At 43.5% G+C, this 26,217-nt stretch overlaps 1 protein-coding gene across 1 annotated transcript in view; it reads right to left on the bottom strand.

The window, feature by feature from the left end:
* Nucleotides 1-15,909, bottom strand: part of ADCY5 (adenylate cyclase 5) — a 220,636-nt gene extending 204,727 nt beyond the window's left edge. The window contains exon 1 of the mRNA XM_069780958.1: nt 14,760-15,909. Within this exon, the coding sequence (XP_069637059.1) occupies nt 14,760-15,770 (1,011 nt within the window). The 5' untranslated portion in view covers nt 15,771-15,909. The remainder of the gene's footprint in view (nt 1-14,759) is intronic.
* Between the last annotated feature and the right edge of the window lie 10,308 nt (nt 15,910-26,217).

The following is a 26,217-nucleotide window of genomic DNA, read 5'->3' as shown; positions in this document are numbered from 1 at the left end:
TGCCCCACCTACACTTCCATGCCTTCCTCTTACTGTCAGTGGCTTGTAAGGTCTCTTCTAGTATTTTAACCCCTTACTTTTCCTATAATCATTGACTATTCAACTGCAAGTTTGTTTTGCCAGACCCTTCCCATCCAGTCTCATTTTAAAAATCTTTTGGAACAGTTAATATTCTGGTTAAGAATCACATCATGTAACTCCATACATATAGGGAGTTTATACACACACCATCTATACTCTAGCATATATACACTCCAGAGAGTCACTGTTGGTGACAAATAAACACTGGATATCATGGATATTTTAAGGTCCCTGTCACTGTGATACCTAAATCAAAAAGATGGGTAACAGGAGAATAGCTCTGCAATTTCCCACCAGCATGTTCCTTTGCCAGGCGATGCCACTTGCAGTGCAGTTCATCAGAAACCAGCCCAATGTTCTCCTGAAAAGAGGTCAGAAATTGAGAGTGACAAAGCACGTCAGGGGGAGATGGTGCTGGAGGTCTGTGAGGCCCAACTGCAGCACGTTTGGCAAGTTATGGCCTGATTTGCTAGAAATAGGTATCATTTTCTCTGCAGCACTGGTAGCAGGAACAGGCAGGTGGGCCAGGCTAGGCAGCAGAAGAGAGAGGCAGAATGCCAAGGTAAGCCTGAAGCAAATTAAATATCAGAAGGCAGCAGGTTCCTTTGAGACTGCTTGGTTGCTCTTCTGGCAGAGGAGGAAAGCAAGCCATTAAAGAGGCAGAATACACCTGTGTCAACTTCATTTGCAGCACTAATTGCCATGCACGTGCAGTAATTGCCCTCACATGAAGTGCAAAGGAGCGGGCACTACTTGAATCCCATGCAGTAGGTGAGGCTTCCAAAGTAATGCTTGTTGGATCATGCTCTCACCACACGCTCCACTCATACCAAAGCAAAATGGAGGGAATTGGGGCAGTGTCCTTTTTTAATAAAGTTATCCACTGTGGTTTATCTAGAGACCAAAGAGGAAGCGTTCAACCAGACCGCCAGACACATTCAAGACATTAACAAAGTTTGGAGCTTCTTACCAAGGTAAGAGGAGACAGCAGCCACTGAAACAAACTGTTCTTTGCTGTCACTTTGGAGCACAGGGCAATGGATATCTACCCCGCAGCTGCAGGTACCTTATTGTCAAGGTTTAACCCCAGCCAGCAACTAAGCACCATGCAGCTGCTCACTCACTTCCCCTCCGCCCAGTGGGATGGGGGAGAGAATCAGGGTAAAACTTGTGGGTTCAGATAAGAACAGTTTAACAGAACAGAAAGGAAGAAACTAATAATGAGAACAATAATAAAATGACAATAATTAAAGAAATTAAATACACAAAACAAGTGATGCACAATGCAATTGCTCACCAGTCACCACGTGATGCACAATTAGTTCCCGAGCGGCAGTCCCTCCCAGCCCCACTCCCCCCAGTTTATATACTGGACATGATGTCACATGGTCTGGAATAGCCCTTTGGCCAGTTTGGGTCAACTGTCCCAGCTGTGTCCCCTCCCAACTTCTTGTGCCCCTCCAGCCTTCTTGCTGGCTGGGCATCAGAAGCTGAAAAATCCTTGACTTAGTCTAAACACTACTTAGCAACAACTGAAAACATCAACGTGTTATCAATATTATTCTCATACTAAATCCAAAACATAACACTATACCAGCTACTAGAAAGAAAATTAACTCTATCCCAGCCGAAACCAGGACACTTACACAACTGTATCTCCTTTTGTCAGTAAGCAACACCATTTGATTGCTGTCAGTGAAAACTGACAGCTGCCAGGGCTCATCCTAGCTATCGGCACAGGTAAAGTGCACCAGAAAAATAAGCACCAGCAGCAGGAACAGACAGCTGCATTGCCTGGGGCCTTCTCCTGTGGCTGTGCACTTCATTGAAGAGGTAAAAGCAAGGGAACAGGAGAGGAAGGGTGCGCTGCAACAGGTGGAAAGACCATGCTTGGCCATCCTCTCTCCTGTTAAGTCAAGGGTTTCCTGGAAATAGGGCTTTATGCCCTTCCCTCCAGCAAAGTCTGAAAGCAGCATATGTCCCTGTCAGGATGTTGTCCTTAACATCCTTCAGCTGCATCTGTGTTTGCTCCTAGCTCTTTGACACTGTTTTCTCACTAGATGGTACTCGCCCCTCTGATGTGCCAGCTCAGGCGCATATGTGCACCTCCCAGACTATTTTGGTCCAAGTAAGTGGACTAAACTAACTTTGGTTGAGTTGAAACCGGGCTGGGAGCAAAAAACATTTCAGTTACTGAGTTCGACTGTCTCTTTGGCAGGTACTGTTGATAAGTACACACGACCAAAACTCTGGAAAACCAGAGTCTCAGTGATCCATTACCACATCAGTGAAGAAGAGGAAAATGCACCTCTCACTACTAAATTTTTTTACAGTATTTCTTCTCAGGTTTTTTTTTTTTTCCCCAAGACCTACAGAGGACTCAGGCTGGGGAGAGAGAAAGGAGACACTGCAGACACAGCTTCCACCAGCATCTCTCTGAAAAAAGTGCACTGCAGGGTGCCTAGTACAAGACAGATGCCTTTCAGTAATGTGTGGATTGATCAGTGTAAATCAGTCACTATTGTTCTACACCAGCTGTCCCTTCATACAGAAAAGCCCCGAGGGGAGTTAAAGGCACTTTGCAAGCAGCCAGAGGGAAAAAGGTATTTTTGGTGATAGGCAGAACACACTTAGATTCCAACTCATTTCTTCTGGTGCTAAACAAAAACTAGACAAGGCAACAAGGATTTAGGGCATGGTTTGAACAGAGAGGTAAGATTCCTGTTACATCTGGCTGGGACAGGGAATAGCAGAGGGAGAAGGAGGTATCCATTAAGATTTGGAAGTTGTTTAACTCAGCCCAGGAAATTGCAGCCCTGCCTAAGGCCACTGTTTGTGCAGAAGGCACCTTTCAGGTTTTTTTCCTCTTTACTGAAAGGAAATCAACACTTTCTCCCATTCTGCCCAGACCCAAACGCTAAGTTTCCAACAGCAGGCCTATGTTACAATACCACCCATTTGAATGGAGCACAATATTTCTCCAATAATCTTCAGCAGGAGGTTTGGCAGACGAGGAGCTGTCAGCATCTCTCCCCATGAAGTTTCACATGCAGTGGATATGCTCACATTGCAGGAAGGCACTAGCTGAATAGCGCATGCAGTATTACAAATGGCTTTAAACAAAAGAGCTGATGGAAACCAAACGAGCTTCTCCCAGACTGTCACCTGCCACTTCAGCGTTTAACAACCTGGGATCATAGACCTACATGTTATTACAGTATATTGTCCTGGTCACAGCTGCTACGGAATTGGCAGTGAAAAGGTTTACTCTCAGCCCCAAGCAAGAGGTCAGGCTCTGAAAGCAGATCATTTCTCCGAGAAGCATGAGTAGTGAGCAGTCGCAGCAGTCCCTAGCACAGCAGCAGTCATATCGAGGAGACACTCGTGACCAGGTTCCCAAGAAGCAGCTTTGGTAACAGGGCCAAGGGCTGGCTAAATGTGACAGATAAGCTCCTCTGTTGACTCTGTCCCTATCACAACCAGCCCCAGCCCTTGCCAAGGGGGTGAGCATGTAGCACAGAGCATGACATTACCTCTTCTAATAGAAAACAGCATATATGGGTAATGCACTAAGTTAATAATATAAAGTACTCCTGGCTTACACAAGCTACAGCCTTACCCTGGAGATACTACAGTAAAGATTGGTCTGGTCAGAAAAGTTCATCAAAATAAATTGAAGAAAATTATTTAAACCTGTGTGAACACTCCTCTTAACAAGCGTGACTTTATTTAGTTTGCATTCCCTCTGGAAGTGAATTAAATTAACTAGGTCCATTTGCATCTAAAATAGAAGAGTAAGGTGATTTCAGCACTGGACTACAGTCTCTATATAGTGGGCTCTATACTGTGGTTTAAGTAATCCACCTGGGGTTACCTTTCCTAGACATCGTCACTTGGTCAAACCTTTAGTGTCATGACTACTCATAGAGCCAGATACTTACTGTCCACATTAGGGAAGAAGGAAAACAACAAAATAAATGCAGTCTTCTAACTTTCTCTAATGAGCATTGAAAATATTTTCAGGAAATACTTCCTTAAGTATTTGTTCACAGTCATTTCAACCACAGCTGCAAAAAGCACACACTTTTAAGAGCCCCCAGAGCAGCCCTGGAGTGCTAACTAAGTACACCTACCCTAACAGCTGAGAAGAACTAGGCACTGAAAGGGAAGTCACCTGTGAAAGGACACTTAACCTTCAAGCTTATTGCTTGTACTGCAGTGCTTTCAAGAAGGCCTCATTCAGGAATGAGACCCAGCTGTGCCAGATGTCACACAAATGTACTGTTTGTGACAAAGAGAGAACTGCAGGCTTTGGGTAGGATGGGAACTAAAGATGGGTGAAACAAGGAAACTAAGAGCCAGTTTCAGCTAAGAGCAGCCAGAGAGCTCTAGTCATGGACACCTCTTCTTTACTATCTGCTCCTACCCACGGCTGTGCTTGCTCATTTGCTTAAAAAAAACCCAACAAAACAAACAAACAAGAAATCACATCAGGACCCAAAGAGCACATATACAAAGGAGAGTTTTTTTTCAGATGGAACTGTGATTACTACCTGCCACTAACATTTTAGACTGACTTGGTCTTGTCTTGGTGCAGTGGGATGGAGTAACTGACCTCTGGAAGCATTCTTCAACTGTATTATCTCTGGGTTTGTAGCTTTCAAAAGTTATCAGTGCATCTGTCATAGCAGGAGGGTGACACTTGCTCCAGCACACCAACACAACTAAGAAGATATAAGCCTGAGCTCTATTCCATTTTTCTGGCTTGTCAACAGCCTTGCAAATTTCTCAGTTATGATAGTAAAACCCACGTATGTACAGCAGCTATTCGGTGGTGTACTGTTAAAGAGTCCAGAATGGAAATGGAGCAAAGAAAAATGCCATATTCAACATCAGTTAAGAAGGCAAGAACATAATTACCCAGTACAAAATCTGGGCATGACATCAGAGCCCCTTCACAAACTAACGTGACCACCTGTGTAATGTTTTAAGTAGATGCCACCACATTAAGCAGGAAAATACCCCCAATATGTTCCATCAGAGGAACATGTCTTACTAAGAGGGGAGAGGCAAAAAAGTACTGGTTCAGTTCACCTTCAGTTCACTGCAGATTGCTTTTTCAACTGACAAAGACTGTGAAATTCAGCATTTAAACTTTTTTTTTTTTCCTCCATACCATCTGAACAGAAGAAATCATTAAGTGTAAGAGAAGAATTGTTCAGTGATAGTGTTAAACGAGCTCAGTAGTCCTTCCTGGCCTTAAGATCCAGAGGGTTCACCGCACAATAGCAGTTCCCACACTAGTAACCTACTTCATGTTTAACAGTTTTAAAGACTGCAGTTAGCTTTTAGCATGAGTGAGACTGACATTTTAATTACACAGTGTCCCACCACACTGCAGAGTATCCTCCTTTCCTAGTACCACAGAGCATTTCCTCCTTTCCTCTATGAGATTACTAGTAACCACCTGCCCAAAAAAAAGAAATCCCATTCAGCTGGAAACATCTTCATTAATAACGTATCCCTTAGTCCACCCATTTGTGTAATTCCGTGCATAAATACCCACACATTAAGCAAGAATACACACAAAGCTGCTGTTGGGTACCTCCCAGCAAATGGAAAGAGTTCATCACTGTGCAAGCATGTCTGAGTAGCTTTGTCATCTGTGGGCTGACCAGCAAACTACTGTTTTTAGAAATACTGATTTGAGTAGTCCCTTACCACATTACTAGTTCTAAGAATTCAGTTTTCAGAGTCTGAGACACACAGAGATCAGTGCTTGTAGCATTTAGTCTAGAGCAAGAAATAAAGGGAAGGAGCCATGGCTTTTTCTGGAGGGGAAGATACAGCCAGGGACATGTCTGCATTAGCAATGTTTTATGACAGGTTCTTGCAAGCAGTGTCATAGCCTTTTCTTTTGACTATGAAGTGAGACAGAAAGTCTTATACAAGCTGCAAACACATTTAAGGAATAAACAGTTTGCGTAAGTTGCTGCTTTGAGAGATCAATTCCTAATGTCTGGGGGAAAAAGAAAATAAGAAAACCCAAACCTTTCTTCATTTATATTCCCCTTCTGCTGCATCAGCACAGTCCTTTGTTTACTGTCTGCAAAGATGCACTCCAATGCTAGTGGAATGTGTATGTTAAATCTGTAGAGCAGCTTTAATCCCCAACTCAACCTCGCAAAAGCAAAGTTTCCCAGGAAAAGGGAGGATGATAGCCAAGCGCAGCAGTACCACAAAGGACCAATTCACAATAAAAATTTTTATGGGCGTTGCATGGATGTGTAAAACTTTTCAAGAAAAGAAAAGGAAGTTTAATATTTCACCTGACAACTCATCATTCAAACTGCAGAAGCAGCACTCTAGCTAGAGGAATTAAAAACAAAATCGAGGCAGGATTGAGGATGCTTTGAAATATACTTCTCCTCTGGTATTTCTGCTGCTTTGAAGTAGGAGAAGCCACAAATGATGACCATACAGTGCACACTGGATTTGCTTGATGGTATTACTACAGACAGTCCAGATAACATCTTAAACACACAAACATGATTTGTGCTCTTGATGTCTGGGGAAGAGAGTAAGGATACATTGCAATTGCATTAGCGACTTACAAATATGAAGAAAAAAGTACATAAAGATATTTTATTTTCAGAACTAAGCCTGGCAATACAATGAAACTTTCTATAGTGAATGCTGTAACAAAAATCATACTGGGTATCAGTGAGGCCAGCCTGGCACTAGAAGCAATACTGTTGGTGATGCCAACACTGTCCATGAATTCTTAAACCATAGGGTCTCTTACCACTTGTAAATGTATCTATCACCTTTGTGGTGCCAAACTGACTGTGTCTGGCTGAAGCAGTTCACAAGCTTGTCTAACTACCAGGCTTCTGATGGGACAAGGGCTTCCCAAATGTTCAAATGCAAGGTTAAAAGCAGAAGGCAGAGCTTTAAATTGTGTTCAGTCCATTTTTTGGAGTGTCAGAACAAGACCATCTCATGTTAAATTCTACCACAGATCTGTTCAACGATGCCATTCCTGTACCTGCCAGCAATGAATCTGGCAAGACTTATCACCATTGTAAAACATCAAGTACAGATTTCCTTGGGAGTGATCCAGCTGCAGGTGCTAAAAAGCATTTTGACTCTTGTCTTGGCCTGACAGCCATTTTATGTGTGATCTTATGTGCTGGAAACCTCAAGCTTTCCTGTGATAAGGTGAGAACATTTTGGAGTTCAGGAGACAAATATTAAAATTCTTGTCTGTTTCTCACACCCCCTCATAACTAGATTATCCTTTTTAATATCTTTGGGGTTGTGTTTTTTCATTCACATGAGATTTCCCCTTGGGTTTTTACCTAGCCCGAGGACTTCATAATAACGAATCAAATTAAATTTCTGGCAGCAGCAGGATATATCTCAGGTAAAGACAAATTTTTTTTTTTTTTTTAAAGTATCATCAATGTCAAAACAAAAAGAAGAAAGAGCATCCCTTAGATGCAAGATATCACAAGTTCAGATCACTAGGCTAGACTTCAGAAGGAGGGAAGGAACTAACACGGAGTATATCCCACATCAAAACACAGGACTCACAGGAGATGAAAAAAGTCACACAGCAGTTATACAGGAACCCCACCCACTTCCCAGAAGCTGTGAATCTTCACATTCCTTGCACACACTTTGTCACTGTCCTACCCCTCTGGGCCATGAACCCCCCCCCCCGCCATGTAGCACATCATGAAATCATGTAGCAGCTGGAAGGCTCTGGGGAGACTCTGGTGCACTCCAGCTCCCTCTGCACTACATTTTCTGGGTACAGATTACCTGTGCAAGGTGCCGTGTAAATCCTACAGTATAAAGCAGATGGGAAGATAAAGCTTGCCCAAGGCTAGCAAAACTTGGAGCCTTGTATTCTACCTCCCCAAACAAAAGCGGGTGTTTTCTCTGAACCGCACCCACCTGCACGGGGAGGGGAGGGAAGAGGAAGACAGGAACTTTTCAAAGCATGGGTTCTCAGATGCCACTACCAGCTACAGGGTGGATCACTTTACCACACACATGGAAGCTGCTGTCAAAATAATTTCAATTTTTACCTCTCAGTGTTTCAGCTGCTGCTGGAGATTTTTCATTGCATCTTCTACCAGGACAGAAGGAAAGTTCTTTTAGTTCGATTAGAAAATGGGAGTAATATCCAGAACCAACATATGAAGACAAAACCAGCTATTCCCAAGAGACTGTAACTATTCCAACTGCTGCAATGGCCAAAAAGTTAGCAATTGTTCCAATTTTCTTAAAAGACTGAGAGGGAGCTATGGTGCATGACTGAAAGATTAGCTAATCACACACAAACTGAATGCATTTGGAGAACAGTCTGGTGCCCAAAGTTCACATTCCAGCTGGGCAGAGTCCCAGTCCTCTTCCACCCCAGACCTCGGCAGCGCTACCCAAGCAACAGCGAACTTGGAGCAAAAGGGCATTTAGGAAGCACTGAGCCAATTCGGGCTCCAAGAGGGCATGACCAGTTCCAGCAAGCCTTTAGCACTAGGATAATCAGCATTTTGTTTCCGCTGCCATTCAGGTTTATAAATCAATCATCTGAATGCAGTTAATCACAAAGACCATGCAAATAAGATGTCCTGCCTTGGACAGGTCTCTAACAGAGTATAGGGGTCACACTGGTATCAAACCAAGCCATCGAGCCCAGGACACTGAAGGGCAAGTCAATGACTGCTTTGTAAGATTAGGGCATGGAAAGCTATCCTTCTGCCTCACGCATCTCGATGAATCCCAAATATTTTGCTTAAATATCTTCACCTCTCCAGAAACAAACAGAACTAGCACACCCTGCCTTTTCAAGCGTGTCATAAAAATGCCTAGAAGGACAAGCCTTTTGCTAGAATTAGTGCATCTGGCAGAGCAATGCACCTATATCATTCCCATCAGGTTTCATCTTCAATTCACAGAGATCCAAGCCAGCTATAAGACTGCGATTGCTACCACAAGGCTGAGAGAAATAAGTCAAATGGGTCAGTTTACGAAGACAACGAACCTATTAAGAATCCAGTAACATGCAGAAATTAGACACACAGCACTCAAACACTATTACACTGAAAGTTTTTGATACCAGTGAACATTACAGTGAAATATTAAACCAATGCAGGGTGGTGGGAAGGAGGATAAAGCAAGCGGGGGGGAGATTAGGAGGTGGCACGATCATAGGGTAATTTAGGAGCTAAGAAAAACAGATATGCCTTTGTAAACCTCAAGCAACACATGCATTCCCAAGAGATACAGACAATTTTCCTGCTAAGGACTAATTGATATACAATACCTCAGGGATTTAATTAATTACGTCTGTTACAGAATTACAATAGGGAGGCAACTACCAATGCAACAGTTACTGAATATTTCAGGTTGCCATTTTTTCCCTGAACAAAAGACCACAAATCATCAATTTTTACTAACTTCAGTCAAACTGCTGCTCAGGCAGATTCTAAATTTGTTAGCATTGCTGGAGCACATCTTACTATACGAGAGCTCTACTGATATCCATGTTTATGCAGAACAGGACATTACGTGCTGTTTGAGGCACACAGTATCTGGCCCCATGTGGCCGAGTGCCTTAAAATCACATCCTAAATAAACATTACTCAAATCTATTTTCCAGGTGGACAAAAGCAAAACAGGCAGCAAACAACTGTAAGAAAAGTGACAGATATATCCACATTTCAGGTAGCTCATCTCTCCTTCTTTATGAATAAAGGCCACTCAAAGACAATGAAAGTGCAATACAGTGACTTGAGTCTTGACACACTTCTGAGAATCTGTTAGTCTTGAAATCAGTCATCACTTTCATATCTTAAGCACACTGAGGCTGAGATGGAACATACAGTACTATTTCTCCTGCTATGTGACTAGCTTCTTGTTGAATGCCATTTAAATTGCATCTAAAAAGCATCTTTACAAGATGCTAGAAGATATCCACAAGACTCAAGTCGATATCCTATTACAGTAAGAAGCTGTTTTTAGTCCTGCTGAAATGACAGTTTATTTAGGGAAAGGAGAGAGACTGCACATGGTTTCATACCAACATCTTCCTAGAAGTGGTTAAACTGAAATGCTACGCTTTTGAGAGAGCCACCATGCAGCTGCGGATCAATCATGTACCATTAATGTAGACTGACAGGGAGAAAGGCCAACACGTACACAGTTCTCAGAAGTGAAGGATGAGGAGTACTAATGTAATGTTGTTATGACGGAGGCGTATGGAAAGGGGCCGAGCAAGAAGGAGCTCAGCATCAGGAGCCTTGAATCAGAGTGCCATAAATCAGAGGCATGTGCTGGGGCAGCTGTTCAGAACTGTGCTATCAGAGATCCTTTACAGAAGGTCTGCAGTAGTATTTGGGGAGGAAAGAGATCAGAGCATTTCAGTTTCTCTTTCGATGAGGTTACTAACACAAGACAAAAAAAAAAGTATTTATCTTTCCCAGTCTTACGTTTTCGTGGTACCTTAACAGTCACCCACTCACACTGAGTTAATAAACTACAAAGACTTAACTGTATCCTTGAACAAGGAACCTCAGAAAGTTACAATAAAACAGGTTTGGATGGGAAAACAGGAGTAAATCTAACCTCAGTCCACCGGTTTGTTTGATGGTTGTATGTGGCATTCTTATCCCTTACCCCTGGTCCCCCACCCACTCCCACACACAATCCCCATCCCTTTTTAAGTCTGATTCAGAGCCCAATAAACTCTGTTGTGAAACTCCCTGTCCCTTAGCCCCTAGTCTTACAAAAATGCCAGTGCTTACTCAAGGCTATCTGCACTGAGGGCAGCTGGTCTACTCACATGATTTCAGTTAAGCATCTGCAACCCGTATGCTGTAAGTTCTTCTCATGCATCCGTACAAGTCTGTGGGTCAGCTAGGTAGTTTGTTTCTACCAGAACACAGAATAAATCTTAGTATCATCTCTGTTGTGATTGCAAGGCAGTTTATTGGTAAATAGTAAATTTCTTTCTCAGTTAAGTATTAGATATTCTCATTCACACGTGAGGTACTTCTTACATGAATCCTGGCGTTCTGTGTGTTTTCAGAGCCCAAAAGTCTATCAAAGTCAACCCATGGAAAAAGGAAAAGGCTGGCCTAAAAAGAGATACACTATACATAAAAAGAGAGGAAGACAGACTTGTGTGCATTGAAACACAGTTGTAATCCAAACTGTCCCAGAATAACACGAGGACACAAACCTGAAGACAAATGCAGTCATCCCCTCCCCAATAAATCTGAAAGCAGTCCCTCTAGAATTAATTGATCATAAGTACACAAAAAAACCCTTTAAGCAATCAAGATTTGTAGTTGGCGGAGTGTCATACATTTAATGTGTTCTGCTTCCAGCAGCAGTCTTTGCGTGCGAGTAAATTCTCAAATACATTATTTCTTTTTCTGCCCTCCCTCAGCACTGGATAACTTTTGAATATAATGCAATAATTTGTATTAATTAGCATTTTTTGGTCAAATCAAACATCAGTTCAAGAAGCCAAGTTCATTGCCTCTACCCAACCAGACTCGCAGAGGTACCAAGTATACCTGCTGCTTTTGCTAGGGGTGCTCAGGGCACTCTTTTGAAAGACAGACCCCAGACTCCTCCAGGTGGCAAAGAGAAGTCAGAGCCTACTTTCAACATCCAGTGACCCCAGAAGAATTATTAAAAAAAGCAGCTCAGTTAAGACTGAACAATCACAACTACCTTTACTCCTGCCACTTTACCGATTCAGAAATAGCGGACTGCCTTAACCCTTTCATGAAGCCTGACGAGCATAGCCTTGGACCAGAGAGTTTGGTGACAGAGAAGTCCAGCAGTGCTAGGAGAAGGTAATTCAGACAATAAAATCATGCATTCTCAGCAAGAGAATCCAATAAGTTGCCTTTCTCCCAAAAGGGACCTACAACCAAGAATTTCACTCTCTTGAGAAAGAGGAGCAGTGAAGTTTTAAACAGGCTCCTGAGCCTCATAAAAGTGCTCAGGAGTCTACACAAGAGTCACTCAGCTTCGAATGTTAGTGGATCATAACAAGAGTGTATGATTTTTCCTGGCTCGGAAACAACTGGGAGAAGATTAAAAGAAAAAAGCCCCCACAAAGAAGAACTCGCTTAAGTATTATGGTTAAAAATGCCATGAAAAACAGAGGAAAGGGGATACACATCCTAACCAGCCTTTCTTCTGTGACTGCCGTGGATAAAGAACCATCTGGTCACATAGTCACGAACGCATTCACATCCACTCCTGCTCCACAAAACCCAGGCTGATGTGACTGCCAGTGTGAAGTCACTGAAAACAACTTAACCCCCTCTTTCCGATTTATCTGGTCTTTGTCTGCCTTCACTCCTGTTAGTTCGAAGGGGGAAAACAGGGCTTGCATGCATTGGTGGGGCAGAGCTGAACACAACAGATTTCCATGGCAACGAGATACAGCCCCAGTGAGGAAGGCCTGTTAATAACTGGGAGGCGATGTGCTCGGCAGAAACAGATTTTTCTATCAGACAGCCAGAGATAGCAGCTCATGTTCATACGCAAACGTGCAAGGAATCTGATTCTTGGCCTTGTACAACCCCACTGAATTCAGCCAGAGCTACGCCAACGTAGACCACAGCGAGATAGAGACCGGCATTTGGTGTTAGTAGGAAAAATAAACAGGCAACATGGAGAAACACTCTGCCTTTGAAAACAAAGTAAGAGTACTCCTAAGACATTCCTCATTAACTGAATATTTATTGTCAAACTGCAGGAAAACCCAGCGCTAGTATGAAAGGGAAAGCAACTGTGTAACGCAGAAATTTGTGCGTACTGTACCATCACCTACTGCCTGTGCTTTTACCTTTGACAAGTGCACATTTATACAGAAGCTGAACCTCTTACAAATAACCCTGCTGCATTTGGAAAGGGACGGAGCTGTAATTATCCCGAATTCTCTACTGAGGGACTTAATCATGTGGCCTTTGTGACATTTAGGCTCCTTCCCATTAAAATACAGTTACAAACACTTTCCAACATAACGATATTCTATGCACTCGTTAGTATCCTCCAAACTCAACTTTGCTTGCAACAGACTGCTAAGTCTTCTGGCCATAATCATGACAAGCTTTGCCTACATATGTAAGAATACAGTCTCCAAATAATAAACTGAATTCAATAGGACAAGTCTCGGTTTACAAAGTTAACAGCATGCACAAGGCTTTGCAGGACCAGAGCCCCAGTGAGGAAGAGCTGAGGCCATTAGCAAACTTTTCCAAATCAAGCAGAAGAACAGCAACTGTCTCACTCGCAGTGTATGCTCTACTGGAAATGCACAAAAAGCCATTTATATCAAGCATAAGAAAAATATGCCATGTACAGTTTATAAAAATATCTTTAACAAACTAAGAACAAAGCCAGAAACTGTCCAAGCAGGCTTAACTGGGCAGGGGGGAGAAAAGAGTAATTTCATGGGCTATTTTGTAGAGCAGAGCAGCAACAGCCGCATCCTACCAAAGTTTTATTTAAGCCCTACAACTTTTCCTGACACTGCAATAGGTGGAACCCAAAACAACTCAAAAGTAAGACTCAAGGCAGGCACTGCAAGCGCAAGGCTGTATTTTGTATTATGTGATAGGGCTGTACTACGCTACCAAACACCTGATTTTAATAAACAATCCCTGGTTACATACAAGCATCAGGGCTGACTCTGTGACAGGCTCATCCTTGTTCAGAGTCCTGTTCATCAGAAGGATGATGATTACCACATAGCTACAATGTTTTAAGTCCATGTTTTCCCAATTGCCAAAGTGTCTGGTAAGCTTAAAGTACACCAGCCCCAAGGCTGCTTGCTTCACTTGAAGAGTGGCGCCTTGTATTGCCGTTGTTTATACAGATATGGTAATTAAAAATTGCACTGTAATGCATTCAATAATAGTCTTATTGTTCCCGTGAACTGAACTGCTCCAGTTAAACATGATATCACAGCTAAATAATAATCTGCATTTATACTTTTTTTTTTTAAACTTTTTTTTTCTAGCTGTATAGGGACTCTGGGCTTCTTCACCATAGATATTTCCAGCACATCTCAAAGCAAAACATCTTCCTGCTAAACCAAACGCTTACTCCACATTCCTGTGGAGCACGGTCTCTGACGCCTCAGCAAGCACCGCGCCGACACTGAACCCAGACTCGAGAGTGACACACAAGGATAACCTCTAGCCGATAAAAACGGCAAGACTCTCCACACATTTCTCAGTAACACGGCAGCACGCACAGATACCATTCCACAGGTGTGCTTAGCACAGAGCTGTTTACATTAAATACAACTGAAGGGCATTAGCAGGGCTGGCTGACAGCACTGGAGCAGCGGTCATGGGAAACCAGTAAGGCACACTTCTTAAACGTTTAGAGCCTTAATGAAAAGCAGCAACGAGGAAACACCACAGCTATAAAAGAGGCAAGATTACAGGCTAGCCACCACATTGTACAACATCCCATCTTGTGGCAGGTAACCTAGGGGTTCGACAGAAAGCCCTGTCAGCCTTCCAGCATCAGGCAGGCCTGTGGAAGTCAGACAACCCCACTTTCCCTGGCCTTCAACGCGGTGGGCAGGTGGGGGCTGCCGAGCACACCCCCAAACTGGCTCGGGGCTTACCTACCTGCTTCAGGAGGAACTTATCCTCCGCGTTGATCTTAAGGGAGACGGCCAGGTGGATGGCGGAGAGCACCACCCCGCTGATGACCGCGGCCCTCATCCGCACCGGCAGCAGCGTGTAGATGCTGTAGATAAAGAAGACGGTCCACCAGATGCCCTCCGAGGCACTCCTGGGCCACACCAGCAGAACCCCTACCACTTGCACTGCCAGGATCACCAGGATGACGGAGTAGCACGCCAACCACATATGGTCCTGGTGGAATTCGTTGCGGTTGCACACCATGCACAGCACCACCATCAGCAGGATGGCCAGAGAGAGCACCACGACGTAGGATACCTCATAGTGGCCGTGCGCGGCGTGGAAGATCAGCATGACCACGCAAACCAGCACCAGCACGGCCATGAGCATGGTCAGGCTGCTCTGGTTGAGACGGAAGAAGTAGCGCTGATAAAGGCGCTCCAGTTTCTCCGACTGGAACTTCTTGGACCTGAAGATTTGCAGCAGGCTGCTGCAACAGCTGCCCATGGAGAAGGCCGCCTCGGAGTCCCCCTCGTCCCCGTCCTCCTCCTCCAGCTCCTCAATCTTGGCCTTAATGCGTTTCTCCTCCAGCCCCAGCTCCACGGACCGGGGCCGTACCTCCCCCTGCTCCCCCAGCTGCCGGGGGCTGGCATTGTTGGGGGCAGCGGGGGAATCACCACCAGGCGGGTGGCGGGACCGGTGACGTCGGCTGTCGTCACCGTGCTCCTGCCAGGCAGATTTGGACCTAAAGCTCATCATCCTGCAGCCGCTCTCCCCGCGGCTCCGGCTCGCCTGGGGCTCGTAGTCTTCCTCGCTCCTCCACCTGCTCGACATGCGGGAGGCCTTCTTGCCCGAGGACCTGTCGGGAGGCGGCGGGTAGGAGTAGCCATTGGCCCGGGCCTCCGCTTCGCCCCAGGCCGAGCGGTGCTGCTCGGTGCCTGCCCAGGGCGCGGGGCCGCCGAAGCCCGGGGGGCTGACGCTGTTGGACCGGGACATGCCCTGAGGGAAGGGGCAGCGGGGTGAGGGGGACGACCGCCGGCCAGGAGCAGGGGGCTCCCGCGCCACAGGGGACAAGCAGCTAGGTGGGAGCAAACCCCAAAAGACAGCAGGGGGGAGGGGGAAAAAAAGGAAAAAAAAAAAAAACAACAAAAAACCAAAACAAACCCAAAAACAAAAAAAGGGCAAAACCCGCAAACGCCCCCAAAGCCTCCGAGGCGGCCCCCAGAGCCGGGGTCTCCCCGGCGGGACCCTCAGGGCAGCGCGGCGGCGGGCGCCATCGCCGGCCCCGGTGCTTTGACACCCCCGAGCGAGCTCGGCACCGCCGGGGCCGGGACGGCCCCACCTCACGGCAGCTCGCCGTCAGCCGAGCCGCGGCAGCCGCAGGGGCTCCGGGCGCCGCGGGGGAGCCGCATCGCAGCGCGCCACGCCGGCCCGGCACCCGCCGCTCGGGGCCGGGCGCAGGGCGGGCGGGCGGCGGCACCGGCCGCCCCGCGGGGAGGCGGGCGGCTTCGCCGCGGGCCGGTCGGCGGGGAAGGCACGGAGGCTCAGGCTCGTAGGGCCGCGGCAGCCGGCGGCGGCGGGAGCATCCCCTGCCGGGGGGGCCCTGGGCGCGGCGGGGCTGCCCGGGGCGGGCCGGGCTGCGGCGGTGGCGGCGACCCTGCCTCGCCTCGCCTCGCCTCCCAGCGGCGGCGGAGCCCCGGCGGCAAGACAGGGCCGGCGGCAGCCGCGCTGCTCATGCACACGGCGGCCGCCGCCGCTCCGGCTACCGCTGCCGCTACGCCGCGGCGCCTTCGAGAGGCGGGAGCGCCTCTTCCACGGGCACCGGGGAAGGGGAGAAACGAGCAAATCTGCAGGGAAAGAGGGAAAAAAATTAAAAAAAAAAAAAGGGGGAAGAAAAAAGGGGGGGGGTTCGGCGCTCCCTTCCCCCGCGCTGTCAGAGGAGCGGAGCGGCGTCGGCGCGGGGCTACGAGCGGCAGCCGCCCCGCGCGCGCCTCTCCCGGGGACGGCGGCGGCGGCCTGTCCCGGCCCCGCGCCTCTTTGTACTCCCCATTCAACCGGGCGCCGGCCGCGCCGGCCCCCGCCACCGCCCCCCGCCGGCCCCCATTGGCGAGCCCCCCGCCGCCGCCCGCCGCCATTGGTCGCCGCCGCCAGCCGGCCCGCCAATGCGCGCGGCCGAGGGGCGGGCCGCCGCGGAGCGGCCGTTAACTCCTTCGGCGCTCCGCGGGCCGCGCCCGGCCGAGGGCGCTCCCTGAGGCGCCAGCCCGGCGGCCTCGCTGAGGTGGTGCCCAAGGGATCGGCCCTACCGGCGGTCCCACCCGGCGGAGAGCGGCTGGGTTTTGCCAGCGCCCGCCGCCACGGGAGGGAAAGGGGGTTATCTCTGTGTTCAGCCTCATCGTCGAGGCTGTGGGCTCTTGAGGGGCAGCTTTCCCTGGAGGAAGGGGGAGGAAAGGGAAACCGCCTCCTCCTCAAGAGGTCAGAAACGTCAAGATCAAGCAACGGCGGCCAAAACGCTGGTGAACGGAGGAAGGTAAAGCCCCAAAGAAACCTCCCCCGACCTCGGTACCTATTACCGGACCTACTACTAACACAGCAAATAAGGCTAAAATACAAATGCAGGCTATTGTTGGGGTTTTTTTTCAGCCACCTGAACTGCAGCCCACAGACAGTGTTGTGACACGGTCTTAGTGGAGCGTATATTCTCTGCCACGGTTGTGGGGTACAGGGAGGATACCACAGCAGTTCCCAACAAGCTTCAAACACCAGACTCTTCTACAACATTCTTTCAGATGATCCACTCTTTCTGCAGATGTGAGTTAGCCTATTAATGATTTACAGTGTTATGTACTAAGAAGAATATTATCGCTTAGTGTCCTGTATCATGTTTTATTAAGAACAAACTGTCAAATCAGGTAACTGCTTAGCTTAAGTAGCATAAAATGGTACTTGACCAGATGTTCGTCCAAACATCAAAGATCCCCATGCACAAGTAGCCCTTAGGAGTAGTAGTGCTGAAGCTGTGATTATCAAGGCACACAGATAAGGCAAGGGTTGTAGAGAGCTGGCATTGGCGGATACAGTTGGCAAAGCCAGATAATCTTCCAAACACAAGCTCTTCTTCACGTGTCCTTTACGCTTGCAAGTAACTCCACAAACTACAGCAATTTAGGCCTTTCTGTATTTCAGTGAAGGTTTGTAAAATCGTATTGAATTTTCAGCAGCTGCTTCCACAGAGCATCTTTTACTTACCAGGAATACACAGTTCAAGATTTTCACTAAAAAAATGCATGCAACTATTACAGTGGTGCTCACTCGTGACATTTTCCTGCCAGATGCTACATACCACACCTGAGCAAGATTGCCTTCACACGAGGAGACATTTTTATACATAAATACTATCTTTCAGATGGAATTTATCTTTTCTTGGGATATTATACGATGCTGTCCATGCTGTATCCATACACTAAAGTAGAACAAAATTCAAGAATTCTATGGTTGGTTACTCTGGCTGCACAGTACCAGAACTGTAGGGATAAAGACAGTGAAACAATTCTTCAGTGAATCATAAATTAGGACAGGTCTTTTTGTTTTGTACACAGTCCCTTTTTGGAGTTCTTCTCTCAAAGCCAGCAGAAAAAGATCTCACTTTTTCACAAAAATGTGCCATTGTAAAACCAAGTAAAGGGAGAAAGATGACACTCAACAACTTAATGTTTAAAATCAGTTCAGCCTGACAGAAAATGACTAAGTAGGTATGTGTAAGAACCAGGCACGTTCCAGATCCAACATCAACATCCCACTACATTTAGTTCTGGATATCAACAAAGCATTGATCAGGTAGTGGGCCAAATAATTATAAGGTTCTTATGTTTCACTACTGGGACTAAGTCAAGTCTTATTTAGCTTTTGCATGATGATAGCCTCTGGAAGTCTGAATCCAAGGCAGGATTCCACTGTACAGTAAGCTATAGCCCCTTCTCCAGAAAGTTTACATATACAGGTACCAGAAACCAGTAGTTTCAATTCTAGACTGTCATTCATGTTTCTTTTCACTATGTCATTTTGTTTAACATATGAGTAGTTTCGCTTTTTTCTAACATTACAATAATTGATGCTAAAGCTGAAGACATCAAAGTTGGGTTTTGGTTTGGGGTTTTTTTTGGTTGGGTTTTTTTGGGGGGTGGGGGTGTTCCTTAGCCAGAGGCGAAAAAAGCTTTGTCCTTGCTAGAGGGGAAAACAAGTCTTCAACCACAAGTTTGTAACATTAAAAACAGGTAGGTAAATATGAGATGGCAAGTTTAAAGAAAGGTAAAGGAGCAGTTAGAACAGATTCTGCAAGAAATCTGTAACTTGTGAAAACAATAAGGATGCTGTATTAGAAGCAAAGAGTTGTGCCAAATAATCAGGCACTTCACACAAAGAGGACATATAGGGCTATGACAAAGAAGATGCAAGATTCCACATGGATACAAAAATCTTAAAACTAATGCCTACTTTCAGGTGATCATGTTACTGGATCTCCTATCTTGGAACTACAGTAGAAATAAGGTAACTAGTAGAATATTGTAATATTCAGGGTACAGATTACAATATGGACAGTTTACCTACAGGTTTTATTCTAACGTGCAGTTTCTTCAAGCCCTGGCTCTTGTTTCTAAGTCAGGAACCTGATTATAAATGGCAGATAAGGAACTATTGTTTGTCTCACCCGAAAGAGTAATGTGAGAAAGCAAAACCACAGCATATCCTGGGTGGCTGTGAAGTCATTTAAAAATGTCTAACATTTATTCTAAGAACATTCAGGCAATTACCCTCTGTTTTTAATTATACATAGATAGCAGTACCTTTACCTTTCATAACTTAGTCCAGTCAGTTTCTGAAGAGTGACTGTAAAAGTGAGGAGCTTCTATATTTCAGTCCCAACACAGCTATTTACAAACTATGACCTTAGTCAATACAAGTATTCTTTGTATTCTAATCTGTAAAATGAAGAGTATTTACTCACTCTGTTCAGAGAGATCAACAAACACAAATATCACAGGACTATGTAGTACCAAAACAGAGAAACTTACTATTCCTTATGCAGAAAGGCTAATGTTCCACCTTCCACTCTAGCCTAGCCTTCCCAAATTCTGTTCACCCAATCATAAAAGCTATTCCTTTTTTTGGTGGGGAAAATTCCATTAGGTACCTTCAATCATAATTTAACCAAATTCTGGATTAAAATTGAACCCTGCCTCTTTGGGTTTCTCTCTTTTTCAAAAAGTATTTATCAGGTTAAAATAATACCTACATGGAAGTACACACATGGAAGATTTAGAGAATGCCAGCACAAAATTACTAGAATATCAACTCCACAAGATCATTCAGGAAGCCATGAGAGACACAAGTATAGGCAGAGAGCTAAGTGAAGCACATATCTGAGGTTCTTCAACACACAAACAGTTGACGCAAATTCTGATTTCAGAGGTAGCCTCATAAATCATATCAAAACATTTTTTCTTTATTATTATTACAACAGGTGCAGCAGACAAACATTAGCATTCTTTCTTTGCATTATTTACTTAAAACAGGGAGCAACATCTAGTGACCTCAGAACACATATCACACATTTCAATTTTCATGGCCTTCATGCACTACAAGATGCATGCAAGCATTAAATCCAGAACTCCAAAATATCCATGCTCCCTAAATTAGTGAAGCTTTTATAAAACAGGTTCTTGGTCCTTTCACTGACCATCTTTGCATAGTCCAAAACAGCCCTCTGAAATCCAGAGCAGATAAAAGAATCCATCTTGGAGGCACGAAATATTGAAACTGAACAAGCTGCTATTATATATTCTCTTGCTCCCCCCCCCCCATCTGATGATTCACAAGGAATAGAATCAAAAGTCAGTAGAAAACTGTGAAAACACAAAACCACAGCCATTTAAAAAAATAAACAAAAAGCCCAACCCAAAACAACCTGACTCATCACTAACTTTTACGTTTTTTAGAGGTACATAGAAGCCTAGCAAGACATGGTGCTTACTGTATCAGGTTTATCAGCTTTTTCACAGCAGCATCCACAACATTTCACCTGTTTAGGACAAGCTAGAGCTGGGATGCAGTCTGCAACCCATACATATGCAATACAGGAGGACTGCATCATGAAATTGGCCATACCACAAATAATTCATGTGGTCATTCACAGGGATTTCACATAATCCTGACATTAAGAAAAAAAGTAGCCAAGGATTCCACTTCTCTACAAAGATTGTGAACACAGCAGCTCATTTGTTAACTGTAGCCCATATATACCTACTCAGTAGTCAGCCTTGCTAGCTCACCTATGGATAACATCAAAGCAATGTTAGCCTGACTAAAGTATTTGTCCCAAGTGGACTCCTGTAGCCTGTATGAAGCTCAGAGCAGATCAATTATGCTTTTGGCACATAAGCTATTCAGTTTTGAGCTAGTTTATCAAATACCTTTACATAAGCTGTAGTGAGGCTCAGTCTTAAGTTCCACTTACAAAATTGCTATACTTGTCTGCAATACAAGCATAAATAGTTAAGTGGCACCAATAGTTAAGGTCATACATGCCTAAAATGGAAGTGTGTGATAGGCCTTGTTATTATAGCACTAAGCACACCAGCAACCCATCAACTTCTACTACCAGGAAGCCTAGCTTCAGTACACATGAAAAAAGGGCCCAGAGTCAGGTGGGTTTTCCCATCAAATTCACACTGAAAAAAACAGACCAATACTGTCCTAATTACATAAGGAACCACAAGAGGGTGCATGGAAAAGTATTACTCTGTGCACATGACTAACAAAACCTAGTCTCAAATGTTTTCATCTTACTTTGTGTTCATCACCCTCCTTATTTACTCTGACATGAGATTAGCACATGCTGTAGTCTGGAGCTAAGCACAGACACAAGTTGTAGGAATTTCTTTAAGACTTCTACCCTTCTTTCAAATCTGGCTGTACTTTTTAGTGGCTGAAGTCCCTGTCAGGACTGGGTAAATGTGCCAGGAAAAAAAAAATTATAGCCTACCCTGTTTTCAAGAGAAAGCCAGGCTTGAATAAAAATATACAAAACCAGGCAATGTTTTTTATTGAAAAATTATTCTGAATTACATGACTTCAATGGGCAGATAACAATACATCATACAGTACATTTATTCTTAAGAATTCATATAACAGGACTCTAATGATAGTTTGTTATGCAAACAAGTATCAGTTTAAAACATGTAACCGAGAATAACTAAATCATATGATTTTGAACACCAGTGGTATGTAGTAGTTTTACATCTTTCCACCAGCAATTTATTTCTTCAAAATCTGGCAAGCTATGGCCTGATCTGCAGTCATGTATCACCAGGATCCTGGAGCATATCTGCCCCATGTTTGTATGCACTGGTATGCCTAAAGCAGGTTTCCACATATCCTTTGATTTGACAATACTTTTTGAAGAATAATTCAACACCTTCACATTGCAGAGCTTAACTTCTGGTACAGCTTTTACAATATTAACTGTTAATTTCGAGTCTCACCACAAAAACTAAGCAGCAGTGTCTTACTTTCAATTTCACATCCATTTCCTTGCTGATGCAAGAAAGCTTCTTCCATTGTTCCAGTCTGCTAACTTCAGAACAGTTAAAGTGCTTTGTTTACTTAAATTGCATCAAAAACATTTAATACTCAAACCAGCAACTTCCCAGAAGTAGTTTATACACAGGAACAGATGACTAAAACAGAGCACCTAAGCCACTGCATCCAGTTCCCCATATCATGTAATAAACACCTGGTGGAGAATTAAAGGGACTTCATCATGTCATCAGCACACCAGACGAAACACTGCAGCATTTCCATTAAACACTGTTATTCTGCCTTAAAAAAAACAACAAATAAACAAACAAACAAAAAACGACACCCACCCCCCAAAAAACCCCAAACCCAAACCACTGACAAAACCAGCAACTACTGGATACCAAAGGAAAAAAGGAAGTTTTGTCAACTCCCAAATATTCTTTGGGAAGCAAAATGGTAGCTCTGTATCCTCTAGTACCTCTCTTCTTCTTCCATCTCATCTTTTTATTGACTGTTACTTAGTCGATATGACCAGCACTCAGCATCTTTTTCTTATCCAGTAAATGAAGTGGTTGTATTTTACCTGAAGAAACCTTTAACTAAAAAGCAAACTGATTTCATAAAAGCAACCTAGTGTTAGGCTAAGTGGAAGGTCCTCCACTTCCTATATCTTCTCCACAGCTAAATATTTTTGTAGGCATGCTAGATGCAGAAGAAACAAAGGGCTGACCTTTAAATTGATATCAACTTAAAACTAATTTTAAAGATACCTGAAATGTCTATATACATATATATTCTTCAGATTATCACACTGTTTTTAGAGTGAGACTAACCCACTATAGTGCCCAAGAGACTGCATGTAGATTACACAGCAAATATGATTCTGCGAGATCAAGTGTTCAAACTAGAACGTGTCAGTATTAAAGTTTTTAATGTATGCTTGTTGTAAGTGATAACAGATGGTTTGCAGAAGATTGTGCAGACTGTCTGAAGCAGGAGTCAAAAAGAGAGGACAAAATGCAATTCAGTGTTCACGATTCAGCTGAATAAGCCTCTGCAAAAACTTCCACTAATGAATTTCCCAATAACAACCACCTCATGTAGTATCAGGTAATGTAAAATTTCTATGTACAAACTATATGGAATTAATTTAATCTACAGAGAGGCAGCTTGTTGTGACACAGAGTTTGTGCAAGTATAACTAGACATGGAAGTGTTTCTAACATTGTGAATTATGCTTTTATAGTGGAAAATTGAAGTAATATGCATCTACTTAAAACACTAGAAAAATTAAGATACAATATTGACAGTAACATCTCTTTCCCTAATATTAGCACATTATCAATGTCAGCACATCAAAGAGAAAAAAAAACCACACCTCTGACAATACTAATGCCCAGCTAATTTGTGAAGACAGAAGGGGCTTTGGTATCTTTCACATCTGTAAAGGAAAGTATTATTCTGAAAATTAGTGACCAACAGTATTAAAAGAGTTTTATATTTTCCATTCATATTTTTAATTCCAACTGCTTCAAGGTAGCCTTCAAAAACCACCACAGAAGCTTTATTAATTCTCTCACTACAACATTAGAAGTCTTTTGACAAGTGTGGAAGAATATTTGTTTAGGAGATGGGAAGCAGAATTTAAAAGCCACTTGGTATTGAATGGAAGTTCCAGGCAGTTGCATGGCTTGTCAATCACTCCCAACTCTAGAAATGCTCAGTCCATACCAAATAAAACTGAATCACACAGAAATTCACACCTTTTTATTTTATACTCAGCACACCAGCACAGATCCTTCCTCCAGTCTTATGTCAAGAACTGCCAACACTTTATTTAAGATGAGCCTTAAATACTACTGTGAAATTAATTTGCTTACAAACACAGAATCCTTATGCTTTTCAGACTTTTTAATGCTATCCCTAGGTAACTAAAATTGTTTCCACACATACTGTTTTCAAACTGCGAAGAGGAAACACAAATAACCAGTAGTAGTTATTTTAAGGCACAAATGGAGCTCAGCACCACTCTTCACGGCGTAACATTTCAAAGAGAAGTTCTTAATTACACAGTAGTGCTAAGTCACATCTATCATGTGTAGGACATGTGCTGAGGCTGGGCATGACAACATTATTTCATCCTGTCTGCAGTCAAAAAAAAATCACTGTAGCTGTGCAATCTTATGACAAGCATATGCCTAGAATAACAGCACTCACTCTGCAACTACTACTCAGTTCCTATTAGAGGATTATAACTTGTTATTTATGAGCATTAATGGCATCTAGACACAGTATTTAAATCTCTCTCAGGAAGTGTTAAAAATGCTAAGAACATTGCCATGGTAGCAGACATTTTATATTTAGTAAATGAACTCTGAAGTATTCTGTTGCATTAGTTAAGCATTCCACTACATTTATAATACTCAAATAACTTTGTTTTTGTAGAAAACCGTCACCATCTAGTGTACAGATAACAACAGGAGAACAAAGAGCTTGCGTTCTATTGAGGATCCTTCAGGAAGTTGCAAGTTTGAATGTTAACATAGTCAGTTAATAAGTTCTTATAAATACCTCTTTTAGAAGTGAAAAGCAGAGCATTCATAAAAGTATCACGTTGCTTCATTCTTTTGTTTAAGCTCAAAAGTTATATATGCCAAAAAGATCTTGTAAATTGCGAGGTACGCATTATATACAAATGAATAAAAATACAGCCCTAATTCACATTTATAAAGTATCTGCTTTTGTTCCTTAAGTAGTAACAATACAACGTATTTTGTTCAGAATTATTTTATTTGGATTATAGCAATTAGTATCACTGATCAGTAGGCCAAATCCAGGCAGAGAGCACAGAATCAATTTCACAAGGCAACAACACGTACTAGTATTTTAGCATACAAACCATTTCACTGTATATTATCGAGTAGAAATATCTTCCAACCATGCATAAAAACTCTATGCTTAATCTTTCAGAGCTCCAGGTAATACCAGATTTCTAAATATACAAAAAATACATTTAACTTATAATAATCTTAGTGAATCAGACTTATAAAATTACAATTTTATTCTTCACAACATAGAAAAAATACAAAAATGACTGTATATAGTTTTCAACCAAATTTCACTGACATAAATATACATCAAAATGTATGATTTGATGTATACTCATGAAAATTTTAAGCCGAAAGATAGGTTTTAAAATGACACTGCAGATTGGTCCACACAAATGCCAACCTTTCTACTGATAAATAACAAAAAAACCCCAAACCCTTTGATAGAAACATCACATTGTGAAAAATTACAATCTGCCTGCACCATAACCTGCACCTTACTGCAATTTACAATATGAACATTTCTACAATTCCAGTTGTAAACTATACACTGGTAAGAACCTTGGTCTTTTAGAAGGTAACGAGTAACTTGGACAAAGCCAGCATGGTAGAACATAAAGTATTGTCGACGGAACCAGTGCACACAACACAAAGGCTACCAAAGCAGAAAACATGTCTGCTGCAGAAGTTTGGTGATGCTGACAGAAAACATACAAACCAAGTAAATAGACTGTGGGAAAAAAAACCCTTCTAGATCTAGCGACAAAGAGTACTAATCAAAGCTTCTATTATAAAGGTCACATAAACCACATTACAATTTCGGTGACTGACAAGGGGAAATTTGTTCCTTGTTTTATGAGGAGGAAAAAACCCACACATGTGACCAAAGTCAGTATTAGGGAAAAACCCAAACAGTATTAGGGCATTGCACTACAGTTCTTACTCAAGATCACTTTCCAATGATTTCCATGGAAGCTAACCTTGAAAGAGCACTGCAGGCTGAAGTGCTGTAATTCTTGTACATACTAACTGCATGTTCA

The sequence above is a fragment of the Haliaeetus albicilla genome, chromosome 4 (assembly GCF_947461875.1).
Source record: "Haliaeetus albicilla chromosome 4, bHalAlb1.1, whole genome shotgun sequence".
Classification (NCBI taxonomy): Eukaryota; Metazoa; Chordata; class Aves; order Accipitriformes; family Accipitridae; genus Haliaeetus; species Haliaeetus albicilla.
The sequence above is the reverse complement of the archived record's forward strand: the minus strand, read 5'-3'. Positions and strand labels throughout refer to the sequence as shown.